This window comes from Bos indicus, chromosome 19 (genome assembly GCF_029378745.1).
Source record: "Bos indicus isolate NIAB-ARS_2022 breed Sahiwal x Tharparkar chromosome 19, NIAB-ARS_B.indTharparkar_mat_pri_1.0, whole genome shotgun sequence".
Taxonomy (NCBI): Eukaryota; Metazoa; Chordata; class Mammalia; order Artiodactyla; family Bovidae; genus Bos; species Bos indicus.
Window position 1 is genome coordinate 56,966,866 of NC_091778.1, and position 27,849 is coordinate 56,994,714.

The 27,849-nt window shown below is 53.4% G+C and overlaps 2 protein-coding genes, 1 long non-coding RNA gene and 1 other non-coding gene across 8 annotated transcripts in view; 3 read left to right on the forward strand and 1 right to left on the reverse strand.

Moving 5' to 3' along the window:
• The window catches only part of ACOX1 (acyl-CoA oxidase 1), a 23,996-nt gene extending 20,150 nt beyond the window's left edge, over window positions 1-3,846 (forward strand). For all 3 annotated transcript variants that reach the window (XM_070774052.1, XM_070774051.1, XM_070774053.1), the window contains exon 14: window positions 16-3,846. In XM_070774052.1, coding sequence (XP_070630153.1) covers window positions 16-63 — 48 coding nt within the window. In that variant the 3' untranslated portion in view covers window positions 64-3,846. The remainder of the gene's footprint in view (window positions 1-15) is intronic.
• LOC139177629 (uncharacterized) lies at window positions 3,621-7,435 on the reverse strand. The gene is made up of 2 exons (XR_011562172.1): window positions 6,862-7,435; window positions 3,621-5,347 (listed from the first exon to the last, which is right to left on the reverse strand). It is a non-coding gene; the product is annotated as an uncharacterized lncRNA (long non-coding RNA).
• On the forward strand, window positions 4,949-27,412 carry FBF1 (Fas binding factor 1). Of its 3 annotated transcripts, none has more exons than XM_070774050.1 (30): window positions 4,949-5,071; window positions 5,472-5,537; window positions 7,397-7,424; window positions 8,007-8,074; window positions 9,582-9,675; window positions 10,302-10,362; window positions 11,146-11,196; window positions 11,804-11,918; window positions 12,446-12,520; window positions 13,082-13,201; window positions 13,522-13,660; window positions 13,778-13,911; window positions 14,913-15,012; window positions 16,219-16,668; window positions 17,680-17,778; window positions 18,099-18,187; window positions 18,351-18,409; window positions 19,184-19,324; window positions 19,433-19,533; window positions 19,649-19,855; window positions 20,573-20,680; window positions 20,770-20,909; window positions 20,997-21,115; window positions 22,049-22,171; window positions 22,256-22,441; window positions 22,861-23,037; window positions 23,118-23,255; window positions 23,358-23,475; window positions 24,650-24,759; window positions 25,311-27,412. In XM_070774050.1, the coding sequence occupies exons 1-30, from the start codon at window positions 5,029-5,031 to the stop codon at window positions 25,392-25,394; spliced, it is 3,543 nt and encodes a 1,180-aa protein (XP_070630151.1). In that variant the 5' UTR covers window positions 4,949-5,028; the 3' UTR covers window positions 25,395-27,412. The 3 variants fall into 3 exon arrangements, with proteins under 3 accessions (XP_070630151.1, XP_070630150.1, XP_019837741.2); XM_019982182.2 differs by lacking the exon at window positions 12,446-12,520 and adding an exon at window positions 6,275-6,358 and having other exon boundaries at window positions 4,953-5,071; window positions 8,033-8,074; window positions 11,804-11,942; XM_070774049.1 differs by lacking the exon at window positions 12,446-12,520 and having other exon boundaries at window positions 11,804-11,942.
• On the forward strand, window positions 21,427-21,529 carry LOC139177822 (U6 spliceosomal RNA). Its single transcript, XR_011562289.1, has one exon. It is a non-coding gene; the product is annotated as a U6 spliceosomal RNA (small nuclear RNA).
• Window positions 27,413-27,849: the final 437 nt, after the last annotated feature.

The window sequence follows — 27,849 nt, forward strand, 5'->3', positions numbered from 1 at the left end:
CTCTTTTCCCTGCAGGTCCATGAGTCTTACAAGCACCTAAAGTCGCTGCAGTCCAAGCTCTGACGTGGCTTGATGATAAGTGCAGTCTGCCCTGAAAGTAGCTGTTCTTACACCTGTCACACAAACTTCGTGGAATCTTGATCAAATTCAGAAAAGCTGTAGAGCAAGTGATAAATTGACCCTTTCCTCTTTTTATAAATGAAAAAAGAAAATAGATTTTGCAAATTAAAGGAGAAAACCAGATGTGTTTTACAAGTGCAATTAACACTGAAAGAGACTATTAAGCATTCAGAAAAAGTTTTAAGAAATGCAGTGCGACTTCCATCTATATTGCTGCTGATCCCAGGAGGCCAGGACTTTTGATAATTAGTAAAATTTAACTACTAAGTAGTTAATTATTTTCACATCTTAATTGCTAATCACTGGATATACAAGTGTTTTTAAGCAGAGGTGTTTTTTTAAGCAGGGTAGAACCCTTCCTAACTTTCTTGCTCATGTCCTAACACAGCTGCCAGGGGTCCCGGCTAGAAAGCAGGAGTGAAGAAGAGAGACTGGGGAAAAGAAACTAATCAGGAAACCTGTGAGTTCGTGCCTGACACACTGACGCCTCTCCTGCCTGCTTGCCCTCCTTAATTGATGTATTGCTCCTACCTTAAGTGTTCACAGTAGCGTCTTTCCAACCCAAAGATTTCTTGAGCACAGGCTTCTGCAGGGTCCCTGCCCTGTGTAATTCGGAACTAAGCTTCCGTTGGAGGCTTCCCTAAACTGTCCCTCTAGTAGCATTAGAGCTCCCTTTGCCTCAGCTTCTCGGGGAGAGGGAGGCAGCCAAGTCATCTCTACATACAACTTTTGGCAACCGATGAGATCTCCACATCAGTGGTTTTGATCTCCCTCTCCTGAGAAAGACGCTAAAGAAAGGAGAAAAATAGTCACAGTTCCTTCTTAGAAGAATTAAGGGCGTGGAGAGCTATCAGTTATGGTTACTGTAACTTTGGTGACCATGTTAACTACATTTTCTAGAACAATCCAGATTTCCTATATTCTGGCACTCTGGCAGAAGCCATTAAAATGCTTGGAGGTCTGGCCTTAGAAAAATAAAAGCGTCACTCATTGCCTCTTACACCCAGGAAAGTCCTTTGACAAACCATGTGTTCTGATTTTTTAATCAGAAAATATAATCATTGAAACAGTGGCTAAAGGATAAATGGAAGCTCCATAGAATGTTTCTTACAGTATATCTGGTTTTATTTTCAGTATGTTTCTAGGAGCTTTATCTGACTTGCTAAATTGTCCTTTCAGCTGAAGTCTTAATTTGTACAATCATTCTATATTTAAAAGCTAAACATGTATCTCATGATGAATTTTTTCTTCAAATCAATGTAAAACAAATCACTTAATTTTCTTGTTGTTGTTAACTGTATTTGTAACCTCTGTCTCACGAAGCCAGTTGTTCTAGAGTCAGTCTTGAGAATGTAGTATGTAATTCAGGGAACTGTAATTCCCTTCTTGGGACCTTACATAAAATCTCTCCCAGTGAAACTAGTAATAGACTTTAAGGTCCAGCAGAAGAAATACTGCCTGTTGACAGAAGCCTTAATCTTTCCACCAGGAGAACTAATTGATAATTGTGTTAACATTGAAGTAAAAAATCACTCTGTAAATCTCATATGGGTATCTCTTGGGACTAGATCAGATTCTGGGAAATAACAGTAAATTCAGATTGCTTGATATTAACCTGTTAAATATAGAATTGTTTCCAGTTAGTGGTTAAAAATCTTATTCACAGAGGGCTAACCCATGGCCAGGACATGAGGGTTTTTGAAATGACACCCACACAATCCAGCTTCATAGATCTGGGATCTAAGCAGTTTAAAACATGGTGGTGGACTCTGTCAGAGCCACCTTCAGTCCAGCACCTTGAGCTTTATATTTAAAAGCTAGATCTCATATTGATAGTATTTTTATTAACATTGGAATGTTTTGAACTTATTCACTGTAATTAAAGAATAAAGGTACCATAAGACCTCAAGAATTTGTCACTATCAAGATGGAAAGAATGTACCACATAAAATTAAACATAAATTTAAATTATGAAGAATTTTAAGATGTAGATTTAGGTAACACTGAACAAAAGAAGGAAGGAAGGAGTGAGACCTGCCTCAGCAGATAACCTGCCTCAGCAGATAGATGGTGCTGTCTTTGTAGAGTATTTGAGTGCTCTGTCCATGCAGGAATACAGATTTGTTGGTTTCTCATAAGGAAGCAGCAGACCCAGCTTGCTATCCTTTAGAAGCCAGACTTTGCCACACATAAGGGTGGTTCTGTTGGGTTCTTTTGTGAGCCATTTTCATAAAGAGTACAGATAAATTTCAACCTAATCTCCAAAATGATGATAAACCTGAGCAGAATTATTGTTTCTATTAGATGATACTGACATAACCCTTTGAAAGATCCATGAGGTTTTTGCTGTTTGTAATGGATGAAGTTTGCTACATCCTGAAGTATTTGGATTTCTACTTCGTATCTACTCAGTAGACACTGAGGTGTACTTCAGTGTTGCACATAAGTGACCTCAAAGCACAGTTGGTCCCAAAGCCTTTTCGGGCCTTCCTGTTCTTGTCTTCAGAACATCATACCACTAAGTAGCAGCTTATCTTCAGAACATTCACTTAATTGCAACATTAACCATGTTCACATACTTTCTGAGAACTCACTGGTGGTAATTTCAGATAACATACACCTGGAGGCATTTAACCATTTGTAACATTAACATGTTATTAGAACTCAATTATTGGATTTTCTTCAGTGCAAGGCTTTGGTTGCGGAAATATATTGATTCATGATCCTTGAGTTCTCTAGGGAACAAAAATTCCTCTAATGACTGTTGCTCAGAGTCCTACCCCTTTCTGAGTTCTATCCATCTCAGTAAAAAGAAAACTAGATGCAGATGGCCTATAACACCCACTAACCATTTTGTGTACTGTGCAAGGTATGCCTGGAGTCATAGATTGTCCTCAAGCAGTAGCTGCTGCACCAACTGGAGAGGAACCTTGCCAGGAAACTGATGATTCTACTTGAGGCCAAGAATCTTCTGTTGAGTCTCCTGACTCATAAAGGTTTGCATGGAAAAATGCAGAGATCAGCTAATTGAATATTTATTATTCCATTCCTGGAGGATTAGACCAAGTCACCGTAAATGAATAAAATGTCTTTTCATTTTAAAACACTGGTGGAGTTTTGCTTATAGCTCTCCAAACTCAAATTTTCATTATTATTCCTGTGGTCCATGATAGTAAATATAGAAACATAAGGAAATTTAGCCTTTGTAGACTGCAAATTCCTAGGTTTCAGAGAATTTTTTTTATTTTTTCTTACATATAAGTGAGCCACTGATTATCTCGAGGAAAGTCATGGAACATTGGGAAGGATATTAAGAATTCTGAAGCAAAACAGTTTAACCACATTACTGTCGACTGTTTCACAGATTAGGTAACAATGTGATTCACCTGCATAATATTCCAACTGATGACTGCTTGTAAACATTTCCAATTGCTATGAATTCGAGGAAACTACTTTGGCGCATATAATTTGCTACCTTCTTACCCCTTTAACTGTCGTGGTTTGAGTTTGGTTCCTACCCGATGAAGTGTATTTAGCATGTATTGTTCCGCATGCCTGGCAGGACATGTCAGTGAAGGTGGGAGTACTTGAGGAGGTGCACAGGTCCAAAGACTGAGTCACGGTTGGACAGTGGTGACCCACCAACCTTCGAATAAGCCAAGCCACTAACCCCATCTTCCTTTGTAAAACTGAAGAACCCTTAATAAACTGTAATCAACACGAAAAGTGTTACTGTCTTTATTACGTGATGGTGTTAGGTTTCATCCTGGCTTCACAGCTTCGGCATTCATAATTGAAGGTCACAGCCACTTTCCTAGTCTTTATGGTTTCACTGCCCATCATTTTTCCACTCTCCATTTCTCATGCCCTCCACCTTTCCACCAGTCAGCCCTCAAAAGAATGTTGAAATAACCTTTTTTTTTTTTTCCTTCTTGGCTGCACGGTAGAGCATGTTGGCTCTTACTTCCTAGACCAGGGATCGAACCCGTGGTCCCTGCAGTGGAAGTGCGGAGTTTTAATACTGGGCCACCAGGGAAGTTCCTGGAAGAACTGTAACTGGTTTGGAACCTAGGTGGGCTTTCTTTGTGGCTCAGCTGGTAAAGAATCCGCCCGCAATGCGGGAGCTGCTGCTGCCGCTAAGTCGTGTCCGACTCTGCGACCCCATAGACGGCAGCCCACCAGGTTCCCCTGTCCCTGGGATTCTCCAGGCAAGAACACTGAAGTGGGTTGCCATTTCCTTCTCCAATGCATGAAAGTGAAACTGAAGTCGCTCGGTCGTGTCTGACTCTTTAGCGACCCTATGGACTGCAGCCCACCAGGCTCCTCCGTCCATGGGATTTTCCAGGCAAGAGTACTGGAGTGGGGCGCCATTGCCTTCTCCGGCAATGCAGGAGACCTAGGTTCAATCCCTGGTTTGGGAAGATCCCCCGGAGAAGGGAAAGGCTACCCACTCAAGTATTCCGGCCTGGAGAATTCCATGGACTGTATAGTCCATGGGGTCGCAAAGAGTCAGACACGACTGACTGACTTTCACTTCACTTCACTTTGGAGCCCAGGTAGTGGTAGTTCTGCAGAAAACCGGGAGGAAGAAGCTCACCGGCCTCGGAACCCACGTACCGCCGGCTTAGCAAAGGGGCGTTCAGGCAGCTCCTAGCAACGCGCCCAGCGGCTACGACGCGGTGCGCCGACTAACGGCCGCGGAGGGGCACCCTAGGAAGTGTGGTTCATTCCAGCGCCCCAGACTCCCTTGGCTCTAGCAGGTGAGCGGGCTTAGGACTACAACCCCCAGGATGCTTCGCGCCTCTCCTTTCTTCCGGAGGCAGGGCGACCGAGAGATTGGCGTCCGTAGCGCTCCGAAGCTGGAGGCCTCTACTGAACCGGGCTGGAGTGGAGCCTGGACCGTCAGCTATGTCTGGGACACGTCCCAGGGGCTGCGCCTCCGAGGGGAATGGCACGTAACCGGGGGGCGGGGGGCAGGGAGCGTGGGGAGGATTTCAGGGGCTGGAAGGATCATACGCTGCGCTCGGGATCGAGATGGGCTGGGCGCGAGGACCGAGGGGATGACACCGGGAGGGCCCTAGCTAAGGGATCTTAAAACGCCTGGCACGGAGTTGGCTGTGCACAACGATGCGATGGTCCTTGTGGTCCTGAGGCCTTTGCAGCCTCCCTTAGAAATTCCCACGGTCTGCGAGGCTGGGACAGGATCACTGGGAAATGGGAGACGCTCCTAGATGTGAGGAGACAAAAACACGTTGGGTCGTGAACACTGCCATTACAGAGAAGGAGAAACTCAAGCATTCAGAGTGGCCCCTGTGCAGTAACCCCACATTAACTTTGCATTCTAATAACAGGACAGGCCGGCACCAGACAACTAGAGCTGCCCACCTCTTACTACTTTCTTCCAAGCTGTGCCAAAGGTCAGTTTGCATAACTTTTTGAGGAGCGGGCGGGAAAGAATGATAATTCTGGGGAAAACAGTTCACCACTAATGGAGTGAGTTGGATTTACAGTTAAAAGGGGAAATTTTCCACCGATAGTGAAAATACTATCAAGGAGTAACCAGCTTTCACATCCGTTCTGTGTGCTGATTGCTGCTGGGAAAGTAGACCTGAGTGTTGCCTGGAAAGGTGTATTGACCACAGAGCCAGACCCCCACCTCTTTTCTAAGATGAAAGTGAAGTTGCTCAGTCGTATCTGACTCTTTGGGACCCCATGGACTGTAGCCTATCAGGCTCCTCCATTCGTGGGATTTTCCAAGCAAGAGTGCTGGAGTGGATTGCCATTTCCTTCTCCAGGGGATCTTCCCGACCCAGGAATCGAACCCTGGTCTCGCACATTGCAGGCAGACGCTTTACCATCTGAGCCACCAGGGAAGCCCATCTTTCTAAGATGGAGACCTGCTATTTTCTGTATCCTCTTTCAGAATAAGGAATGAGGACCACTGCACTTTTTTCAAATAATCTCCAAGCCTCAAAAAGTTACCCAAAACACTTTGCCTCTCATCTGAATCACCCACCATAAGAAATTTTTAACTGATGGAAATAAGTTTTGACCTTTTGAATGAGTAAAGTGAGAGAAGGCTTTATCAGTCTTTGACTCAAGCACTGTTAAAGCCAAATTGTTTGTGAGCAGACACTTTAATTTTCTTCATTAGGGAGGATGAGCCTGACAGGCAGAATTCCAGTGAGCTGGACAGCACTGTGAAGGAGCTAGAAGCAGCCCCCAGAGCCTTGAGATGGTAAGCAGAATGCAGAGCAGTTTAGTTCAGTCGCTAAGTCGTGTCCGACTCCTTTCGACCCCATGGACTGCAGCACACCAGGCTTCCCTGTCCATCACCAATTCCCAGAGCTTACTCAAACTCAATGTCCATTGAGTCAATGATTCCATCCAACCATCTCATCTTCCCCTTCCCTTCCTGCCTTCAATTTTTCCCAGCATCAGGGTCTTTTCAAATGAGTCAGCTCTTCACATCAGGTGGCCAAAGTATTGGAGTTTCGGCTTCAGCATCAGTCCTTCCAATGAGTATTCAGGACTGATTTCCTTTAGGATTGACTGGTTGGATCTCCTTGCAGTCCAAGGGGCTCTCAAGAGTCTTCTCCAACAGCAGAGAATCAGAGCAGGTGTGTGGAAATAGGAGTCTACCCTCCCCCCTGCCTCCACCTCCAAGAGCTTGACTGCATGAAGTACTTTGGGGACTGGGTGGCCTCAAAGAAGAGTGATGATTATAGATATCAAACTTACTAATGGGACTTCTCTGGCAGGTCCAGTGGTTAAGACTCTGTGCTTCCCAATGCAGGGGGCATGAGTTCGATCCCTGGTCCAGCAAGCTGTGTAGCATGGCATAAAAGAAAAAAAGCAACTTCTTATTAAACAGTAAGCAAGCATCTCTTTTGAGCCTCTGAATATCCATCTGGAAAGCATTTTTACGTGTCTGTCACTGATACTGAACAGTCAGGGACATGGATTAGAGGAAAACATTACATCCTGTGAGGGGTTGTATGTGGCATCTGGAAATCTGGGGGAAAGGAGAGACTTCCACCCACCAGATAGCACCCAATGTGGCATCCACTGCTGGTTGGGGGTGGCCCTTTTCATGCTCTGAATGAGTCTATTCTGAGAAGCTCTAAGAAAACCATAAAGGCCGTCTGTCCCCACATGTCACTGGTGCTCCTTGTCCCCATCTTTGCAAAAGGCAAAACAATTCATTCTGCATTCTGGGTTTTAGTACACATTCACTGTCTGATCTTGTTCATGAGATTTGTTTTTCCCTTTTTAGGCACCAAAAGCCAAGAAAAGAGTGAAAGGTAAGTGGGGATGAAACATCACCCATAAGCCAAAAATAATTCCCCCGCCTTGGGTCCACATGACTTAGAAATGTCTGCCTGAATGTTCTCAGTGAATGTCTTTTTTTTTTTTTTAAATATTTATTTGTGCCAAGTCTTAGTTTTGACACTTGGAATCTTTAGTTGTAGGATCTAGCTAGTACCCTGGAAAATTCTATGGACAGAGGAGCCTGGAGGGCAACAAAGTCCATGGGGTCGCAAAAAATCAGATACAACGGAGCATGCAGTCACTAGTTCCCTGACCAGGGGCTGAATCCAGGTCCCCTCCCTTGGGAGCATGGAGTCTTAGCCACTGGGCCACTAGGGAAGTCCCTTGGTGTGAGTCTTGCTGTTTTCCCTGTAATCCCAAAGGTAGCTTGTGCTTTCCTACGGAACTCCCTATGCTGCCTTGCTGGCCCTCAGAGTAATTCAGAAATAAACAACAGATGGGACTCAGGGAAAAATCCTTTTTGTTGGGCTCTGTATCCAGAAGTATCCAGGTGGGGTGTCCTGGATGAGGTCTCAAGCTATGAGGCCCTAAAGGACCCTTCTCTCCTCCTGAAGTCACGGTGGCCCTTTTCCTGTTCCAGACTCCATCGATGATGTCCTTGGTGACCTCCTGGGAGAGGAGGGTAAGTGCCCCTTCCCCAGAACTGCCTGATTCAGGCTGGCTCTCTCTCTTTTATTAACTGAGATATAATTCACATAAAGTTCAGTCTTTTATAAAGTGTACGGTTCAGCGACATGTAGTATATTGACAGAAGTGTGCAGTCACCACCACAGCCGAGTTTAGAACCTTCTCATCACCCTGTAAAGAAACTCCACACCATTAGCAGTCACTGCTCACTCTCCCCTCCTGCACCCCTAGGCAGCCACTTACTTAACTTTCTTTCTCTATGAATTTGCCTTATCTTACATTAAATGGAGTCATGCAGTATGAGGCTTTTGCATCCGGCTTCCTTTCACCTTCCCCGTGTTCGAGGTTCGTCCGCACTGTAACAGTCCTCTCTCCATTCCCTTCCATGGCTGGACAATATTCCATTGTTCTATGCGCCCCATTTGTTTGGCCATTCATCAGTTGATGGATGTTTGGGTGGTTTCCACATTTCAGCTAGGCTGTTATGAATAATGCTGTTATGAACAACCATATACAAGTTTTTGTGTGGGCTTATGTGTTCGGTTCTTTCGGGTGTAAACGCAGGCGTTGAATTACGGGATTATATGATAACTCTGTGTTTAAGTTTTTGAAGAACCCCCAAACTATTTCCCACAGGAACTGTACCAGTGTACCTTCCCATCAGCAGTGTAAGAGAGTTCCAATTTCCCCACATTCTTGCCAGTAATTGTTATTTTCTTTTTCATTATATCCATCCTGGAGAAGGAAATGGCAAGCCACTCCAGTATTCTTGCCTGGGAAATCCCATGGACAGAGGAGCCTGGCAGGCTCCAGTCTGTGAGGTCACAGAAGAGTCGGACACAACTTAGCGACTAAACAAACGACAACAAATAGCCGTCTCAGTGGGTGTAAAGTTAAATCTCATTGTGATTTCAGTGGGCATTTCCCTAATGACTAATGATGACTAATGACCTTGAACATCTCTTCATGTGTTTCCTGGCCATTTATATCTTTGAAGAAAGGTCTATTCAGATCTTTACCCAGTTTTCAAACTGAGTTATTTGCCTTTTTATTGCTGAGTTTGTAAGAGTTCTTTCTGTATTCTGGACACAAGTCCCTTGCCCTGTGTGTCCGTGTCTGCTGCCCTGAGAAACAGGGCTTTGGGGTCAGCAAAGCTCACCAGCCACAGCGTGGCTGAGATTCCCCCCGCCTTGGCCCAGGAGCATGCACAAAGCAAGCCCGTGGGTGATGGAAGTGCGTTGTGTCCGCTTTCCTGGTCGGGGTTGGGAACAGCCTCTTGATTTGGCACCAGCTGGGTTGACTTCCTGCTTGGAAATATATGATGCCCTCCTCCATCCAGGTTTTTTAAGAGACCTGCCTCAAGGGTCAGTTTCCTTCCTCCAAAAAGGCCCCTCTCTCAGTAGGAAGATGTGGGAGACAGCTTGGTGGGCAAGGCGCAGTCCTTTCCATCTTGACTCCAGTTCTCTGTGGCCGAATCACATCTTTTATTTTCTTTTTTTCAGTGACACCACCTGAGAAGCCCGTTAAACTTACGTCACGTGCCAGAGACGCCCCAGGTGGAGCCCAGGTGCCCCCTCCCTCTGGGCCTAGACCAAAGTGAGCACATGGGGCCGCCAGGGTATCCAAGCCCCATTTCAGGCCGAATGCTCCTGCCCTTCCCTCCCTCTCCACTCACGGTGGGTCCTGCTTGTAGGGCCACGACCTTCCTGTCCTCCCTTCAACTCCAGGGCAACGGAGGATCCTGGCGGGGTGGGAAGGGAACTGAACTGGAGGTCAGAGGTTCCGGCTTCCAGTCCTGCTTACTGTGTGACCTTGGGCAATTCCTGAAGCTCTCTGAGCTTCCGTTTTCTTACCCTCGGAATAAGAGGATTGGCCTAGATGCTTGACTCTCAAATTGGTGACTCAGATTGTTCTTCTGAACTTTCCCACAGTTGTGAGAAAGAAGGAGGCACTTTGTGAGCACTCCACTCTCCACCTTCATTTTAGCCCAGATAGTTCTGTTTTTCTCTCCTACCTGTTGCTTTTAAAGGGACTGTACATTTTTAACAAACTTAAAAAATCATCGCATTCAGTGACTTGTGAGATTCCATTCAGCAATTCTGTCCTTCTGGAGTCTGTCTAGGCTCACTTGGCCCCTCTAAGCTCCTTCTCCTTCCCTGAATCATCTAGTGCCCTGAGGACCGTGGGGGTGGGGTGCTGGTATAGACTCTGCTCCTTTGCAGGTCCCTCCTGGAAGACGACGCCTTCATCACCCAGGCAGGCCTGGCGGGAGCTGATGCCGAGGTGAGCCTGGCCTGTTCCCTCTTCCTCACCGGCTCTGCTCACCCCCAGAGACAGTGAGACGGCTGTTGTGTCCGAGGGACTGCCCACAGAAGGCTTAGAAGTCCCCACAAAGCCAGTTTGTTCTTAAAACAGTACCCAAGGGCTGCCAAGTGGACTCAGAGCAAATCCTTTTCATTCCTCCCGGTGAGATGAGCTAGAAAGGAGAGCTCCGAGCAGCTGCTGGAGGCTCGACGGTTGCCCCTTCTTATGGCACTTCCCATAATAAACTCCACGCTGTCCGATCACGTGGAGGGAAAGTAGCTTAATCTGTTTTGTGATGGCTGTAGACTTCCTTTTGGGAGGACCCAAAAGCAGCAGCGCTTTGTGAGTGTCCACAGCTGGTCAGGTTTGACTTCATATGAGCACTGTGAGGGCAGAACCCTCCAAATTATGCTCCTCCCCCGCCCCCAGCTGTGCTCCTGCCCTAACAGGAGCCAGGTGATAAGGGTTATGCTCCTCCCGCGCCCCCAGCTGTGCTCCTGCCCTAACAGGAGCCAGGTATTAAGGGTTATGCTCCTCCCGCGCCCCCAGCTGTGCTCCTGCCCTAACAGGAGCCAGGTATTAAGGGTTATGCTCCTCCCCCGCCCCCAGCTGTGCTCCTGCCCTAACAGGAGCCAGGTGATAAGGGTTATGCTCCTCCCCGCCCCCAGCTGTGCTCCTGCCCTAACAGGAGCCGGGTGATAAGGGTCCTGACTTTTGCTGGGCCTTGACCAGCATGTCTCTCCTGACCCTCCCATCATGTAGGTTTCAGACATCTCTGATGCAGACCCGCAGTCTCTGCTGCAGGCCATGAAGGTAAGGAAACAGCTTCGAGGAGATGGGCTGGGACACCATTTTACACCAAGCCTTCATTCTCCCTCTTGTTCCTTCATTTATTTATTTATGTATTCATTGGCTGCGCTTCACAGCATGTGGGATCTTAGTTCCCTGACCAGGGATCAAACCCACACCCTTCCCTGCAGTGGAAGGCAGATTCTAAACCCCTGGACCACCAGGGAAGTCCCAACCTTGGGTAACCTTAAACCCCAGGACCCTGCTGTTCTGTTTCTACTGCAAACAGCTTCAGCATTTGCTAAGCTTTTGTGAGAAGCTGCTGAAAGCAAGTTTGAGGCTCCCTCCCATTCTCACCTCGAAGCGGCAGCTGCTCATGAGGGCTGGTGGGAGCACCAGCCGGAAACCTTTCGGGCTTATCTGAGACCAACTGTGTGGAGCCTTTGGGTTTCGGCCCTGCCTCTGTCTTTCTCCTGTAACCTTGTTGGGATGGGTCCCCCACCCAAGTCCCCATCTGTTCCACATGGAAGTTGGAGGCAGCATCCTTACCAGGCTTCTCAGAGCCTGGGGGTGTTTAGCACCTGCCAGCTGAGCACCTGTGGGGATTCCTTCCTCCTTCCTGCTTTTCCAGGACCTGGATGAAATGGATGCTGACCTCTTAGGGCTGAAGCCAAGTCTAGCCTCAAACAAAAGGCCTGCAAAGGGCTCTGGGAAAGAAGAGCCACCTAGTCCCCTTAAAATTGCCAGTGTGTTAACTGCCAATGAGAAAGGTGAGTAGGACATAGCTCCTCGAATGAGAAGACACTGGGGATGTGGGAGATGCTTAGACAGAAGGCCTCGTGCCCTATGGGTTCTCTCTGCCTGGGAGGGGGAAGACCAGGATCTCAATGTGCACCTGTGTGTTGGAGCGTTTATGGTTGGGGAGGGAGATGGGTTGAGCTTCCCACCGCCCCCACCCCCACTTCCTCAGACTCCTGGAGAATCCATTTGAGTTAAATTGCAGAATTTTATGGTAACTTTTGCATCGGCCCAACCCATGTTCCTGTTTGGAGCAACTTGTGAATAGAGGGCCGAAGGTCACTTCCAGACCGCATTTCCAGGCCAAAAGCCTGATTGAGATCCAGGGCGGTATAGACCTGTCCCACAGCTGTGTCCACGGCCACAAGCCCTCAGCCACCAGATGGAAATACACGGCAGCCCGGGGTGGCAGCATGTAGGCCAGAAGAGACCCAGGCCTGTGACCTTGGCTCCTCTTTGCTGCCTGTGATGGGAGATGCCATTCCCACCAAGAAGCTACCTCCATCTCCCTCCAGCTTTGGGCATCAGTACAGGAAGTTCTCCTTGGAAGGTACCACAGGCCTTCTAGGACACTTCAGTTTCCATGGCTCCAGTTTCAATGCTCGTTTGCCCGAGGGCTGACAGACTGTCTGTCAGATGCGGAGCAGACAGCTGGTGCCGTTGATTTTGTTCCTCACGAATTGAGGGAGGGACTAATTGTGCCCCTCTGGCTGGGATATCTGGGCACTTATTTGCCTGGACTTGGAAGCCAGGGGTCAAACTGAAGATTATAAAGCGTGAGGGAAAGTCCCTTGTCCTTCATGCACTCCCTGACATTTTACTTGCCTTCTCAAGCCTCAGGGATGTTCCTAGAATGCTGGTACAGACAGCAGAGCCTGGGGCAGTCACGCTGGGATGCGGGCCCTGGGGCCGCTCTCCCTGCTTCCTCTCCCCTGGCCCAGTCTGCCCTGTATCGGAGCCCCGCTACCCCAGGCCCCCAGATGCCGAGCGCCTTGCATAGGTGTCAGAGCAGCTACAGCTCTCCGGTCAATAACTCCCCCAGGGCAGTACAACGCTGGTTTTCCTGAACGCGACATACAGTCTGCCCTTTGCTTCCCCTTCTGCCCGTGAGACTCAGAAGACCCCCTGGCAGGACTTCTCTCTGATGATGAGGAAGGAATCCCCAAGAAGCTGCCCTCCACGGAGACGAAAACCTCTTCCAAAAAGAACCCAGCCCCAGTCAGAGATCACGGTAGGGTGGGCTTGTTAGGTTCCTGGGGCTGCTGCAGTTGACTCACTGAACTTGCCAGTGCAGATCCAGAGACCCCACCAGGCAGGGACCAGAGGTCTTAGATCCTGGACCAAGAGGTCATCAGCCTCTGGGAAGAGGGAAGGGAGGGGGATGGGAGCGCCCAGGAGTCGGGCTGGGGGAGTCGGGTGCCAGGGTGGGACCAGACGCTGCTGTGCCTGCTGTTCCACTCAAAGGTAGAGAAACGCCCCCTCAGCCCATTCAAACCGCACAGTTGAGGACCAGAAGGCTGAGGCCACTGTGCCCTGTGTTCTGGTTCTCAGGGCCCTCTATCCCTCTAACTCCTGGGGACACTCCAGTCCGAAAGAAGGAAGAGCTGCTCTTCGACGATGGGGACGACATCATGGCCACCCTGGGGTTTGGAGACAGCCCCAAGGCAGAGAAGAGGCAGGCGGGCGACCAGTAAGGGTCCCTGGGCGTGGAGAGTGCCACCAGGGAAAAGCGAGAGGGAGGGTACAGTGTGGCCCCCCTAGGAGCCCCTGGTGCTCACAGGTACCTGCCCCTTGTCCCTTCCTGCAGGGAAGGGCCCCTCCCTGCCCGCTCCAAGCTGGATGAGCTGCTGGGTCGGGGCCCTGCTGCCAAGCTCCTAGCCCGGCCAGGCACCGGCGAGCACAGGGAGCTCAAGTTGGACAAGAAGTACCAGCGGCCACAGGGTGAGGAGGCTTGTGGGGTGGGGGCAGAGGGACAGAACAGGTTTTTACCAGGAGCCATAATAAAAAATAAGCTTTACCTCATGACACACACACATTGTATTATTCATATTTATGAACTGGGTCAAAAGTGTCAGAAAATAACCGTCACTGTGTTTAAGTCTCTGTTGTTTTTTTTTGTTTATATGCTCTTTGACTCGGAGAAGGCAATGGCAACCCACTCCAGTACTCTTGCCTGGAAAATCCCAAGGACCGAGGAGCCTGGTAGGCTGCAGTCCATGGGGTCGCTAGGAGTCGGACACAACTAAGCGACTTTACTTTCACTTTCACTTTCATGCATTGGAGAAGGAAATGGCAACCCACTCCAGTGTTCTTGCCTAGAGAATCCCAGGGACGGGGGAGCCTGGTGGGCTGCCATCTATGGGGTCGCACAGAGTTGGACACGACTGAAGCGACTTAGCAGCAGCAGCAGCAGCAGGAAATGGCATCCCACTCCAGTATTCTTGCCTGGAAAATCCCACTCGCAGAAGAGCCTGGCAGGCTACAGTCCATGGGGTCTCAAAGAGTTGGACACGACTGAGCAACTAAGCACTTTGACAATTAAATATATCGGTTGTAACTTACTAGTTTCTCAACCTGCTAATAGGCAGCAGCTCACGGTCTGAAAGACACTGCTCTGGCCAGTGTTGCTCTCTTCAGAGCATCGGCCCACGGCCTGTCGGCTCGAAGCCCTTGTTGGGACACACGATCTCACCCGGCCTCACCCGCAGGGGTCGGGGCCGGGCTTCTCAGGTGCTTTTTTCACAGCTCACAGTGATGTTCTGTGTGCTGAGGCTAGAGGTGTAGACCGATGCCTAGCCCCTCACTCGGCTTCCTCCGACAACGCATTCCCATCACTCGTCTTACCCGTCAAGCTGCTAGCTCAGCCCTTTTCAAACCCAGCATTCTGCAGCACTCACAGGTCGACTCCGCCTGCTCTAGATCATGGGTTCCTTCATTCACAGACAAAGAAGACACCTGGGGTGATGAGGACTTCACCTTTGGGGCCTACCAGCCCACCGTGGGCTCCTCCGAGGGCCGCCAGTCCCGCCGGCAGTCTGTCAGGTAAGCCTGAGGCAGAGTTGCCTGCTGAGAAAGTGGGGGGCCCCCTCACCCCATCCCACCACCAGGCTTGTTTGGGAGGCACTAGACTCCGTGGACGCCAAAGGAGGGGAGTGGCCAGTGCCCAGCAGTCCAGGCCAAGGGGTCGGGACGGCCCCCCCAGCAGGAGTGGACCCTGGATTCTGCTCCCAGCCTCCTTGGAAGAGTAAGGAAGAGGTGGACTTGACTCAGCTGGAAGCCCTGGGGAACCGGAAAGTGCTGTGACGTCAGCTGGTCTGCTTCTCCGTGAGGAACACCCAGACCCGGGGGAGCAAGAGGGAACCTCGGGCAGCAGCTTCTCAGACTCAACTCCCCTGAAGCCCGGCCCTGGGCTCTGCCTTGACCGTCCTGACAGTGGTCTTATCCCATTTGGCAACAAAATGTTAAGCTAGTGCATAGATTTTTCTGAATTTGGAGATTTTTTTTTCTCCCAATATATATTTTAAACTTTATATTTTGAAATAATTTCAAACTGATGGAAGAGTTGTGAGAACAACTCCCTCCTATCCTTTCTCCAGGCTCCATGGTGTTAACGTTATGTCACGTCGGCTTCCTCAGCCTCTCTTTCCATCTCAGTAACCTTGCACACATGTGTGTCAACTCTTCCCTTAAACCTTGGAACCTGCTGCCGCCTGCCAGTTAACTCATAGAGTGAAGTCAAAGTCGCTCAGTTGTATCTGACTCTTTGTGACCGCATGGACTATATAGTCCATGGAATTCTCCATGCCAAAATACTGGAGTGGGTGGCCTTTTCCTTCTCCGGGGGATCTTCCCAAACCAGGGATCAAGCCCAGGTCTCCCACATTGCAGGCGGATTCTTTACCAGCTGAGCCACAAGAGACAATGGCCAAATGCATAAGTGAGTGACAGAATGACTATTGACGGAAAGCCTAGAAGTGCTTGACCTGGCTGACTTTTCTCTGGGTGTGTGTGCCCGTGGTTGGTCCTGTTTGCTGCAGATGGATTTGTCCCTGGTTTTCGTGACTGAATCAAGGTGTTTTGCAGACCTCACTTGGCTCGCCGTGGCTCTGGCTGAGCAGGGCCCCAGGCATCCTGACTTCTTACTGTGGGCCCCCTAGTCCCCCCAGGCAGTGAAGGGAAAGGCCCGTCAGGAGTTCTTGGGAAAGGCTGCTTGGCCTGCCTTAGACTCCCCTCTTCTCTGTCTTGAAGTAGGTTCTTAGATGGCAGCACAGACCCCAAGGGAGAAGCTGGCTCCAGGCAGAGCACCCCCGCAGCCTCCAGCCCTACCCCACCCAGGAGGGGAGGCGCCGACTGGCTGGGTCTCAAGGACGATGGCTCGGACCTGCTCCCCAACTCCCCAGGCCGGGAGGCTCGAAGGGGTCCCCCTCCTGCGAGCCAGCATTCCGTCCCCGTCAGCCACCCTGCCCCGGCTGGGCTGCCCTCCTCCTTGGGGGCAAAAGCACCTGCCGAGGGTACCGGCCCTCCTGCCAGAGGCAGCCAGGCTGCGGAACCAGGAGCATCTGAGGAGGAGGCAGACGAGGACTGGCTGAGCCACGCCCTGTCCCGGAAGAAGGCCCAAGGTCTGGCCAGAGCGGAGCGCACCGCGGCCTCTGAGGGCCAGCACTTGGCGGGGGCAGCCGGCCGGCCACGTTCCTGCAGGTAGGGCTCAGGCCGCCGTCTCTCCGGAGGGAGGACTCAGCGCCTCCGTCAGCAGCGCACCCATTGTGCTGACTGTGGGCAGAGTGCAGTCTCTCAGCCGTGCTTCTCCCCATCTCTGGGCATGGGGAGAGTGTCTGGCTCCTCACCTTTGGGAGCTGGGGGGCTGCTGATGCTCACGCCCTGCTGCCGTGGGGCCAGGCGCTGGCCTGGTTGGGCAGGAGACCCAGGGTGCCCTCATGTGGCTCACACAGCCTTCCTGGTGCCTCCGAGCAGGGCTCTGTCCACAGCGCCCTTGGGCTGGCGGGAAACCCTGTGTCCAGTGGCTCTGCTGACCAAACTAAAGCAGGTGACACGTGTGGGGGATCACTTGTGCTCTTGAGGAGTGTTCGAGAAGACAGTGGCTGCCAGGGGGCTCCTGGGGGAGGCTCTGGAATGTGAGGGAGGACAGGGAGCAGCCCCAGAGTGGGCTGGGACCATCCAGAGGAAGCTCTGCAGCCAGAGCAAAGGGGAGGCGAGGTGGGCAGTTGTGTGACAGGCTGGGCATGTCACCCCATCCTGGGGTTGAGTAAGCAAGGAGGGCAGTCTGGACCTGGACCTGAAACCCAAGGGAAGGGAAAGCTTCCTCACCGGCCCCGAGAGCCAAGAACGGACAGGGAAGAGCGGACAGAGACGAGAGGAACCACGGGGCACTGGAGCCGGTGGGCGAGTGGGCAGGGCCTCAGTGGACGCTGCGGGCATGGCATGGACCAGAGCATGGCCATGGTGCCCGTGCAGGGCCACAGCTGCTCCTTAGACGTTACCAGGTGGTTGCCCCTGGGAGGGCTGCAGAAGGCCAGGGGCTCAGACCGTGAGGAGGATTCCCAAGATGGGATGGTGGCAACAGGAGGAAGGTGGAGGGGGTCGGGAAGAGGGGCGGCCTTGCAGCTTCCCTCCTGGGCTTTGTCCCAGCCCGCCCTCGTCCAGCCTAACCCACACCTTCTCCTGCCTTCATACTGACAATTGCTTTCTCAGTCAGCCTGCTGCCAGCACCCAAGGGCTCGAGCCAGCAGCTGCTGGGGAGGTCCCAGGAATAGCAGCACAAGGGCCATGGTCCCCACCTGCCACCTCTGGGTACGTCCAGTCCGAGGCGGGGCTGCAGGCGGGTGAGGCGTCCCTAGAACAGTGGGTGGTTGTGCTGGTCTCCATGTGGTCAGTGTGGTGTATGGGATCCAAGACCATGCACGAGACCCACTGAGTCAGGGGACCTGAAGCCAGATCCCCGTCCCCTTTTCCAGCTGAGACCCCACTCTTAGTAAGCTACCAGCCTTCAGGCGTTTCCAGTCTATGACTTGACCCTGGCCTTCGCCTTTCCTGCCAGACCAGCCCTCCCCTCCTCCCTGTATCCTTCACAGCAGGCTGCTCACCTTGCCACCCCCGCCCCATGTCCACAGGTCCCCTGTGACTTGGAACAAGGCCGCCTTGGCCCTCCATGCAGGTGACCCAAAAAGGGGAAGAGCCCCTGGAGACCACTCTGGCACAGGTGTGTGTTCTGCTTTGTTTGGGAGGTTAACTCTGGGTGGAGAGGCACTGAGAGCTTCCTTCGGGGGTCCCTGCAGGCAGACGTGAAGCCAGGCTCTCCCGAGCACACGCCTAGACCTCCGGCCTCCCTGCGCCTCCTCATTTCTGTGCTCTTGATTTTTCAGAGCCTGCAGTTGTTTTCCCGAATTCCCAGGAACCCTCAGGGCCTTCTGTGCCTGTTCAGGTAGGGAGGGTGAACAAACAGGCGTGCCCATGGGGCAGTTCTCCTGTGCTCAGAGGCAGCACCTGCCAAACTGCCAGGAGGAACTCGTTGTCCTCTCAGCCGGCTCCCCTGTCTCCCCACCAGCACTCTCCTGCCTCTCCCGGACAGGGTTGGGTGCTCACTTGCCGGCACCAGTGGAAAACTGAGGTGGCCCCCAGGCAGAGGCAGCTGAGAATGCTTCACTCAGAGTGCAGGGCTCAGCTGTCCTGCTGCTCCATCCAGAAAACCTCCTCCACTGCCGTCCTCCCACCGCCCACAATGCCCAGGTGCAATAGCACCTGTGACCCCCAGGCCTGAGCAGGCCTGGCCCCACAGGAGCACCTGTGGAGTGCTTCCCGGGAACCCGGAAGCGCCTCTGCGATGGTGGGTGGGTAGTGGGCAGCCTGCAGGACCCAGAGCATCACTCTGCATTGGAACTTCAGGCCTGACAGCAGGGCCGGGGTCACCACCTTCTGTTGTAGCTGGAACTCTTCGGGGACCCGCTGTTTATGTGGAACCCCTGCTGGGAGGATGTTGTTCTGAGGGCATGGGGGAGACTCATTTTCCCCAACCTGACCTGAGAGGGGAGGACGGGGACCATATGACCCTCCAGGTCTCATCCTTGGCCTCTGGGTGTCATGACCCTGTCCCTGTCTCCAGCCACAGGTCAGGCGCAGAGCCTGGCAGGTCAGAGGTGAGCTCCGCTGGGGTCCTGTCCCCTACCTGATGGGGCACGTCTCTCCCCCTCTCCTCCAGTCCCTGGCCCGGAGCCTGCTGCCCGGCTCCGAGTACCAGCAGCAGCTCCTGGCGGCACAGGCTGAGCTTCAGAGTGGCACCGCTGAGCTCCAGGCCACCCTCCTGCAGAGTCAGGCCCGGCTGGCAGAGCTCGAGGCCCAGGTGAGGGGCAGAGGGGCAATGGCTTCCAGGGCAGGGCTAGTGGGACGGCTTCCCCAGGCAGCCTGAGGGACTCTCCACTCCATCCCCTCCCTCCATGCCATGGCCCAGGTGCGGAAGCTGGAACTGGAGCGGACCCAGCACAAGCTGCTGCTGGAGAGTTTGCAGCAGCGGCACCAGGCAGACCTGGAGCTCATCGAGTGTGCTCACAGGTACCCGGCTCCTCCAGCCCGGGCTGCCCCTGGCTCAGGGCCAGCCCCAGCTCGGGTGCCCTAGGGCCCTCTGGCCTCCCCTTCTGAGCCTCACTGTTGGGTGTTCTGTTGGCAGGAGCCGAGTCAAGGTGCTAGAAACATTGTACCAGCAACGGGAAGAGCGGCTGCGGAGAGAGAACGAGGAGCTGTCTGCCCAGTATCTGTCACACTGCCAGGAGGCCGAGCAGGCCCACGCTGAACTCACGGCCCAGCACCAGCGGCGCTTGGCGGCCGCCACACAGGAGAAAGACCAGGAGATGGAGCGGCTCCGGGAGCTGCAGCGGTGAGGAGGTGCCGGGGGCCGGCTTCAGGGCTCCCAGAGGAAGCCAATTGCCCTGAGACCCCAAGCCGTGGGCTCAGCAGCCTCTGTACCAAGGCTTGACCGCTTGCTTCCAGATGAGGACTAAGAACTGAGGCCCACCTCACTGACCCATCTCACGTACCCTCCCACCCCTGGTGGGGATCCCCCGACTCCTTCAGAATAGCGAGGGCATCCCGGCAGGGCCCAAGGTCACTGGCTATTCAAGCAGGGCCTGGCAGCAGCAAGCAACCCAAGCACTAATTAAGCACAGGTGAACCAACCCATCAGCTGGACCACTCGAAGCTAGTGACTGCATCAGCCCTGGAAAAGGTTGTGCCTGGCCTGTGGATCTGATTGCCTTTCCAAAGGAGAGCAGAACTAAAGAAAAGGCACATGAGGGGGTCGGCCAAGGTGGGCTGAGTCGGCCTTTCCCCACGGCTCAGATTGGCTAGACACAAAAGGCTTGTCGGGCCCCCGTCAGGTGTCCTTGGCTGAATAACAAGGAATCTTCCCCAGAGAGAGGATGTGGCATCGAGGCAGCAAGACAGATAAGAAGACGTAGGAGCCAGGGAAACGGAGGCAGTGCCTGGTGCCGGGGAGGAGAGGCCACAGAGCACGGACCGTCCAGAGCAGCCCCCTCCCGGACGGAGCCGCCCAGGGTGTTCACTGCGCTGCCCTCCCCCCGACCCCATCCCCTAGGGCCTCCATCCTGGAGATGCGCAAGGACCACGAGGAGCAGTTGCAGCGGCTGAAGCTGCTGAAGGACCGGGAGATCGACGCCGTGACCAGCGCCACCTCCCACACACGGTAGGCTCACCATCAGGCTCTGCTCCCCCAGCAGGGCGGGGCTGGAGGACCAGGCCTTCATGACCCAAGCCCCGCCCCCTGCACCCCAGGTCCCTGAACGGCATCATCGAGCAGATGGAGACGTTCTCCAGCAGCCTGCACGAGCTGTCCTCCCGCCTGGAGGCCTCACACCTCAGCAGCTCCCAGGAGCGGGAGCTGGGGATCCGGCAGCAGGACAAGCAGCTCCTAGGTACTGGGGCCCCGGGCTCCTCCGTCCTGTCCCTGCCGACGGGAAGGCAGGTGGGTGGGCAGTGAGCACCCTGTGGGCCACCTCCAGCGCTGCAGGAGAGGCTGAGCCAGCAGCAGCGGGACATGGAGGAAGAGCGGAGTCGGCTCCAGGAGGTCATCGGGAAAATGGAGGCACGCCTGGGCGAGCAGAGCCGGCTGCTGGAGCAGGTAGGGCCCATCCTCCTGCCCCTGCTTCGGGGCCTGTCTACCCGGCACTGGGCAGCTGTACTCTGCCCTGGCCTCCTCGGTGCTTTTCTTTGTCTCTTCTGCCCCTTCCTGCCTTTGCAGGGACTCCCACCTCCCCAGCCTCCAGAAGTGCCCCCAGCCCACCCCGTCCAGCCCCTACCTGCTCATCACTGATGCCATCACTGATGTGCCTTTGGGAGAAATGCTCTTGTCTCCTGAGCTGTCTTTAAACTTCCTTCATCTCTTGCATCTATAAGAGCAGGCTTTGTGCTTTTAAAAAATCATGCCCTTTTGTGCTTGTTTCAGCAGCACATGTGCTAAAATTGGAATGACATAGACAAGATTAGCATGGCCCAGTGCAAGGACAGGCAAATTGGATATAATCTAATAAGTGGTGAAAACAATTGGCTGCACTTGTGGGGAAAAAACAACTCCCATTGACCCCTACCAAACAAAAAAGCAATTCCTGAGAGAATTGATACAGTAAATATTTGATCAATTCAGAAATAGTAATAACCTTTTCTTTTTTTGTACAAAGTTCTAAGATGATACGTTTCATTGAAAAAATTAAAATAACTGGCAACAGTAAAGAAAAATTATCCAGTAGCCCGAGGTAGCCACTGATGACATCACAGATACCCTATAGACCTGTCAGTATGTGGACACAGATGTTTTTATATCCTGAACCATGTTTATTCAGCCCTGTCAGCGCTTGACTCAGTGCCTGCCTCAAACCAGTCCCCAGGCTCCTTCCCATTTTTACTGCTCAGGAAAGGCGGTGTTTGTGGCATAGCGTGGGAAAAGCCAGATGAGGGTGGTTTGCCCAGCTCCCCGGGGAGCATTCAGGCCTGTCTTGGGAGCTGGTGGAGCCTCCAGGGGCTGGAGCGCTCAGCCCTGACCCTGCCGGGCCTGCAGGAACGCTGGCGGGTGCATGCCGAGCAGTCCAAGGCCGAGGCGGCACAGCGCGCTCTGGAGGAGCAGAGGAAGGTCATGGTCCAGCAGATAGCCATGGAGCGGGAGGAGCTGGAGAGGGCCAAGGTGAGTCCAGATGCACCACGTTTGGCTGCGTCCCTGCCATCAGGCCCAGGGATGCTCACCGGGGCCCTCGCCCCCTCGCCCCAGAGTGCCTTGCTGGAGGAGCAGAAGTCCGTCATGCACAAGTGCGGGGAGGAGCGGCGGCGCCTGGCGGCCGAGTGGGCCGAGTTCTTCGCCCAACAGAAGCTGAGTAAGGAGCGGGCCGAGCGCGAGGCGGAGCGGGCGCTGCAGGTGGACACCCAGCGGGAGGGCACGCTCATCAGCCTGGCCAAGGTAGGACCCAGAGCCTCCCGGACGGTGGGAACCCCGCACAGCCCTGCCTCTCTCCCCACCCTGGCCCTCACAGTCTGATCCTCCTCAGGATGGTCAGCTTCAGAAAGCACGCAGCGGTAATGAGTCACCACTGCAGGATTGAAACAACCACAATCATCATAGTAACAACTTGCTTTTACTGCTTCTTTATACTCATTTGCTCTTTTAATCCTCATCACGTTCCCATGACTTAAATATTCTAGAAATGAAGAAACGGATTCAGAGAAATTGAGCCTGGGGTTTGGCCCCAGGTCTCCCGCCACCTCCTCCCAGAGTCAGGGTGGAGTTCAGCCCCAGCAATGAGGCAGGGTGACCTGTGGGTCCCCAGAGCCCAGTTCAACTCCAGGAAGGAGAATGCAGCCAGGCTTTGCCATCTCCAGGAGCAGGCAGAGCTGAAGATCAGGGCCAGTGAGCTCCGGGCCAAAGAGGACCAGCTGGCAGCCGAGAGGGAGGCCCTCGAGCGGGAGCGGCAGGAGCTGCGTCTAGAGAAGGAGAGGGTCAGTGCCGCTGCCCAACGCATCAGGCTGCGTGCGGAGGAGGTGGAGAACATGAGCCAGGTGCCACGGTGCAGCTGGGGGGTCGGGGGGCGGCATGCTGACCTCTGCCAGCCCAGCTGACCCAGCCGGGCTCCCCACAGGTGGCCTCGAAGAAGTACGAGGATGGGGAGCGGGCCCTGCGTGATGCCCGGCAGCTGCAGTCGGAGCAGCAGGCCCGGCTGCAGCTGGTGCAGGAGCAGCAAGAGCGGCTGCGGCAGCAGGAGCACCACATGCACCAGGCAAGGCGCCTCCCAGAGGCTCTGCCCCCAGGACCCCTCCCCAGGACCCCTCCCCCACCTTCTGCCCTCACTGCGGTGTCCTCCTCTCTGGGCCCGGGACAGGAGCATCTGAGTCTGGCCCAGCAGCGGCTGCAGCTGGATCGTGTCCGACAGGACCTGCCCTCCAGCCCAGTGGGGCTGCTCTCCAGGGCCCAGGATCCCGCAGCCTCCGGCCTGAGTGGTAAGTAACTCCGGGAGGAGGGGACATCGGCTCAGCCCGCCCACTGGGCAAAGCATGCCAGCCACATCCTGCCCAGCCTCCTGTGTGCTCAATATAGGAGGCAGCTGAGTTTGTTTTTTTAAAACCTAAGTTAGTTATTTTTATTTCATTTTTTTTTTTTTTTAAATTTTGGCTCTGGTGGGTCTTTGTGACAGCACACAGGCTTAGTTGACCCGTGGTATGTGGGATCGTCCTGGACCAGGGATGGAGCCCATGTCCCCCGAATTGGAAGGCAGATTCTTGACCACTGGACCACCAGGGAAGTCCGCAGCTTAAAGTCATCTTGTTATTTCTTTTTTTATGCTAGTAATGCATGTTATAGAAAAACAGGTCAAAAATAGAAGAAGGGAAACTAGTTTTTAAAATATTTCCCTCAGGACTTCCCTGGCAGCCCAGTGTCCAAGACTCCAAGCTCCCAGTGCAGGGGGCCGGGGTTGAAACCGTGGTCAGGGAGCTAGATCCCATGTTCTGCAAATAAGACTCAGCACAGCCAAATAAGTTTTAAAATGGACCATGCTTATATTAAAAAAAAATACCTTCAACCCACTCTCTAGAACCACTTTATAAACATTTTGGTGCATAATATTCTAGACTGTTGTGTATATGTTTTTAAAAACAAAATTGAGTTCTTGAGGCGCTAGCCCATACCCCCTTTGCCTGGTAAAGAAATAAAGTTACTCTTTCTCCTCCATTAAAAAAAAAGAGAGAGATTGCATCATAGATTGTTTTGTACCTTTATTTTTTCCATTCAGAAATATTCAGATGGAACATATTTCATGTCAGTAATTACACATTTAACTCTTAATCCACATAATTTTCATTATGAGTTGTCCTATATTTTTACTAATTTCCTACTGATTTTTTTTGTTGTTGTTAAGGTAACTAGTACTTCAGTGGCAATTTTTGTATAATACATACATCTCTCCCCGATTATTTCCCTCAAATAAACTTTCAGAATTGGACTTAGCAGCTGAGATCCCATGAGCATTTTCTGAGGCTTTTGAAAGCTGGATGTGCCCGGAAGGTCGGTCGGGTTGCACCCACCTGCAGTGGTGAGAAGGCCCCAGGATCCAGCTGTGGCTGTCCTGGTCTCCCGCCACGCTGCCCTCTGATCCCGCCCTCCTCTGCCTTTCAGCCACGGTGGCACCTGCCCCCGCCGTTCCTCGGTGCAGCCAACCGCCAGTCAGCCTGGGTCCCTCACACCTCTACGCCAAGCTGGTGCTGCTGAAACACACAGCTGAGCAGGTAAGCGTCCTGGAGCAGAGGCCACCCAGGCCCACCCGCTGCCCCTGGACTCAGGGCTCCTCGTGTTCACAGTGGGGACAAGAAGCTCAGGCAGAGGAGGGAGAGCACAGCCTGGCCCCGGGGAGGGCCGAGCCCACCCCACTCCCGGCGGAGAGCAGCACGGCAGGTAAAGGCCAGGCCTCGCAGACGCTCGCGGTGTCACTGAGGGAGCATTTCCTACCCGCCAGGCTCTGCGCTGAGCCTTGTGAGCCTCCCCTCGCACAGCCCTCCCTGGCAGGTACTGTAATTTTTTCCAGTCTGCAGACAGGCCAAGCGGGCCCATGTCATGTGCTGACACGTGGCCTCCCCCGGAGGGAGAGCTGGTGCGTTCCCTGCCCTACCCCCTCGGATCCAGAGCCAGGCAGAGCCAGGACGTCAGCCGGGAGAGGACTGATCGATCCGCTGACCCCCAGGGTCCCCTCACGCCCAGTCCAGCAATCCACATCCCTGTCCACAGAAGCCGGTGCAGGAGGGAGCCGGAGGGCGATTGCTCACCCAGCTCTGCCTTTCAGGACCGCGACTTTCTGGAGAATGAACAGTTCTTCCTGGAGACCCTGAAGAAAGCCTCCTACAACATGGCGTCCCACTCAGCCTGAAGGCTCAGCTGCCTCCTCACCAGAGGCTTCAGACCCTGCAACAGACCCTTTGGCCGCCAGCTCATAGCAGGGGCGCCTGGGAGAGCCCCTCAATGCCCAGGGCCTAATTACAGCTCTTCCTGTGGACAGGGTGCCGGCGGGTTCTTTGCGAGCCCTCCAGCCCATGGCTGAGGCAGGTGGGTGCGCCCAGGCCTCTCAGACACCCCAGGAGGCAGCAGCCTCTGGGGAGATGCCGTCCTGAGGGCAGGCAGCCCCACGACACTGTCAGCGGCAGCAGTGGATCTGCTATCCACAGACTTCTACCTCAGGACCCAGGGTCTGACTGGGCTCTGTGGGCCCCTCAGCCCATGGATGGTTTTAGAATCTTTTCATCTGGGCCTCTCCTGAGGCCGGGGGCTTCTCTACCCCCTTGCCACAAGGAATGGCCGACAGAGAGCATGGGGTCTCCCCGCTTTGGGGATGTAGAGTCAGGCCACACATGTTACAGGGCCTCCTGGCCTCCTGGCTGACGAGGTGGGGGAGCTGCAGGGACAAGGAGGGCGCCGTGCCTGGTGCTTTTACCTCGAGTTCTGACGTGCTCTTGGGGCTCAGCCAGCCCGTCCTGCTCTCAGGCTGGCACACAAAACCTGCGTCTCGTTCCCAGCTGCCAGGGCAGCCAGCTCACTGGCACAGACCCTGGGCTCATCGGCTTCTTCTGATACACTCCCCAGAGGGTGACGGGGTGCGGGGAAGGATGGAAGGCTTTTCTCCGTGCTGTTCACTGGCCGCAGAAGCCCAGCGGTGGGAATGAAGATGACAGAGCAAGCCCCTGTCTGGGAGTATACAGAGCGCTGGGGATCAGAAGGGGCCGCACCCTGGCTGCTGCCCGAGGTGGGGGGCTTTGCCCTTCTCCATGTACAGACAGTGGGCCAAGGCCTTCTAGAGGGGCACCAGGAGAGGGCTGAGGGGGTTGGTAGTTGTCTGCTGCAGACCCAAGGACTCAACTAATAAAATCGCAGTTATCAGAACTTCCCTGACAGTCTAGTGGTTAAGACCTGGCACTTCCACCGCAAGATGCGCAGGTTTGATCCCTGGTTGGGGAAAAAGAAAAATAAGCAGTTACCTCAAGAGCGGCTTCTCTCACCTCCCATCAGAGAGAACTGTCCGAGGAGCAGGAAGGTGGAGGAGGGCAGTGCCGAGGGGATCGTGAGGGCCCAGGGGCGTCTCTGCTCTTTGAGATCAGCCTCCAGCAGGATCTTGTGTTATTTACAACCTTCTTCCTGGACCCACTGAACTGCTATATCCTTCATGACTGGGTTCGTAGAATTTGCCACGGCTCATCAGAGTTGGAACCTATTTTTCAGAAATGTTTGTTCTGTAGGGCTGTTATTTGCTCTAAAACTGACTGGCTGGGACCCTCCAGCCGCCCCTGCTCTCCTGGCTGGACCGCAGGCCAGAGGAGGTTGTGATTACCACCCTTACTTCACAGATGAAGGGACTGAGACTCAGAGGTTAAATAACCTGCTCAAGGCGGCAGCAAACAGCCAGACCTGGGTTTGAGCTGTCCTTGGGCAGTTTCCAAAGCCCAGGGCGCTCAGCCATATCACAGCTGCCTCCTAGAAAAGTGTGCTGTATCCAGAGCTTTTGTGAAGTAGAAGATCCCCTACTGCTGCTGGGGGTGGTGCCCACACCCAGGAGGGGAGCATCCATGTGCTATTCAAAGCCTTGTTGAAGTTTGGGAATTCAGTCCTCTCAACACTCTTAATGAGTTCCCACCTGTGTGGTGAGCTGGGGGCGTGGCCTAAGGTTGGGCGTGGCCTAGGAGAAGCTGGCATTTAAGCAAGCACTTGACAGATAGATACATTGGTGATCACAGGAGGGGATCACATATGATGACATGCTGGAGGCTGTGCAGAAGCCCACAGTGAATGAGCTTAGAATTAGGGGGCAGTTGATGAGGCTCTGAATACCTTGTTAAAGTTTGAGCTTTTACCTCCAGGGCAATGGGTATGCAATGAAGGATTTAAAACAGCATGGAACCATACTTGTGGGTTTTTTAAATTAATTTTTTGACTGTGCTGCTGAGTCTTCATTGCTGCGTGCAGGTTTTTCTCTGCTGTGGTTCATGGGGTTCTCCCTGCGGTGGCTCCTCTTGTTGCGGAGCCCGGGCTCTAGGGCGCAGGCTTAGTGGTTGTGGTACACAGGCTGAGTTGCCCCATGGCATGTGGCATCCTCCCAGCTCAGAGATTGAACCCGTGTCCCCTGCACTGGCAGGTGGATTCCCAACCACTGGACCACCAGGGAAATCCAACCATATTCGAATTCATGTTTTAGAAAACCTGCTGTGGGTGGAGCCCAGACTGACTAGAGCGGGCAAGAGTGGGGACAGGAAGGCACTGCGCTGGACATGGCACGGGGACCCAGGGTCTGACATGGAGGGTCAGGAAGGAGACTATGCCAAGGAAGACCCCAGCTT

What these genes read in the sequence shown, in the direction of transcription:
- FBF1 (XM_070774050.1), top strand. Translation starts at nt 5,029, where the DNA reads ATGTCTGGGACACGTCCCAGGGGCTGCGCCTCCGAGGGGAATG. An exon ending in CGGCTCCGGGAGCTGCAGCG is followed by an intron (nt 19,856 to 20,572) that starts GTGAGGAGGTGC and finishes CCCATCCCCTAG; the next exon opens with GGCCTCCATCCTGGAGATGC. An exon ending in AGGAGCACCACATGCACCAG is followed by an intron (nt 23,256 to 23,357) that starts GCAAGGCGCCTC and finishes GGCCCGGGACAG; the next exon opens with GAGCATCTGAGTCTGGCCCA.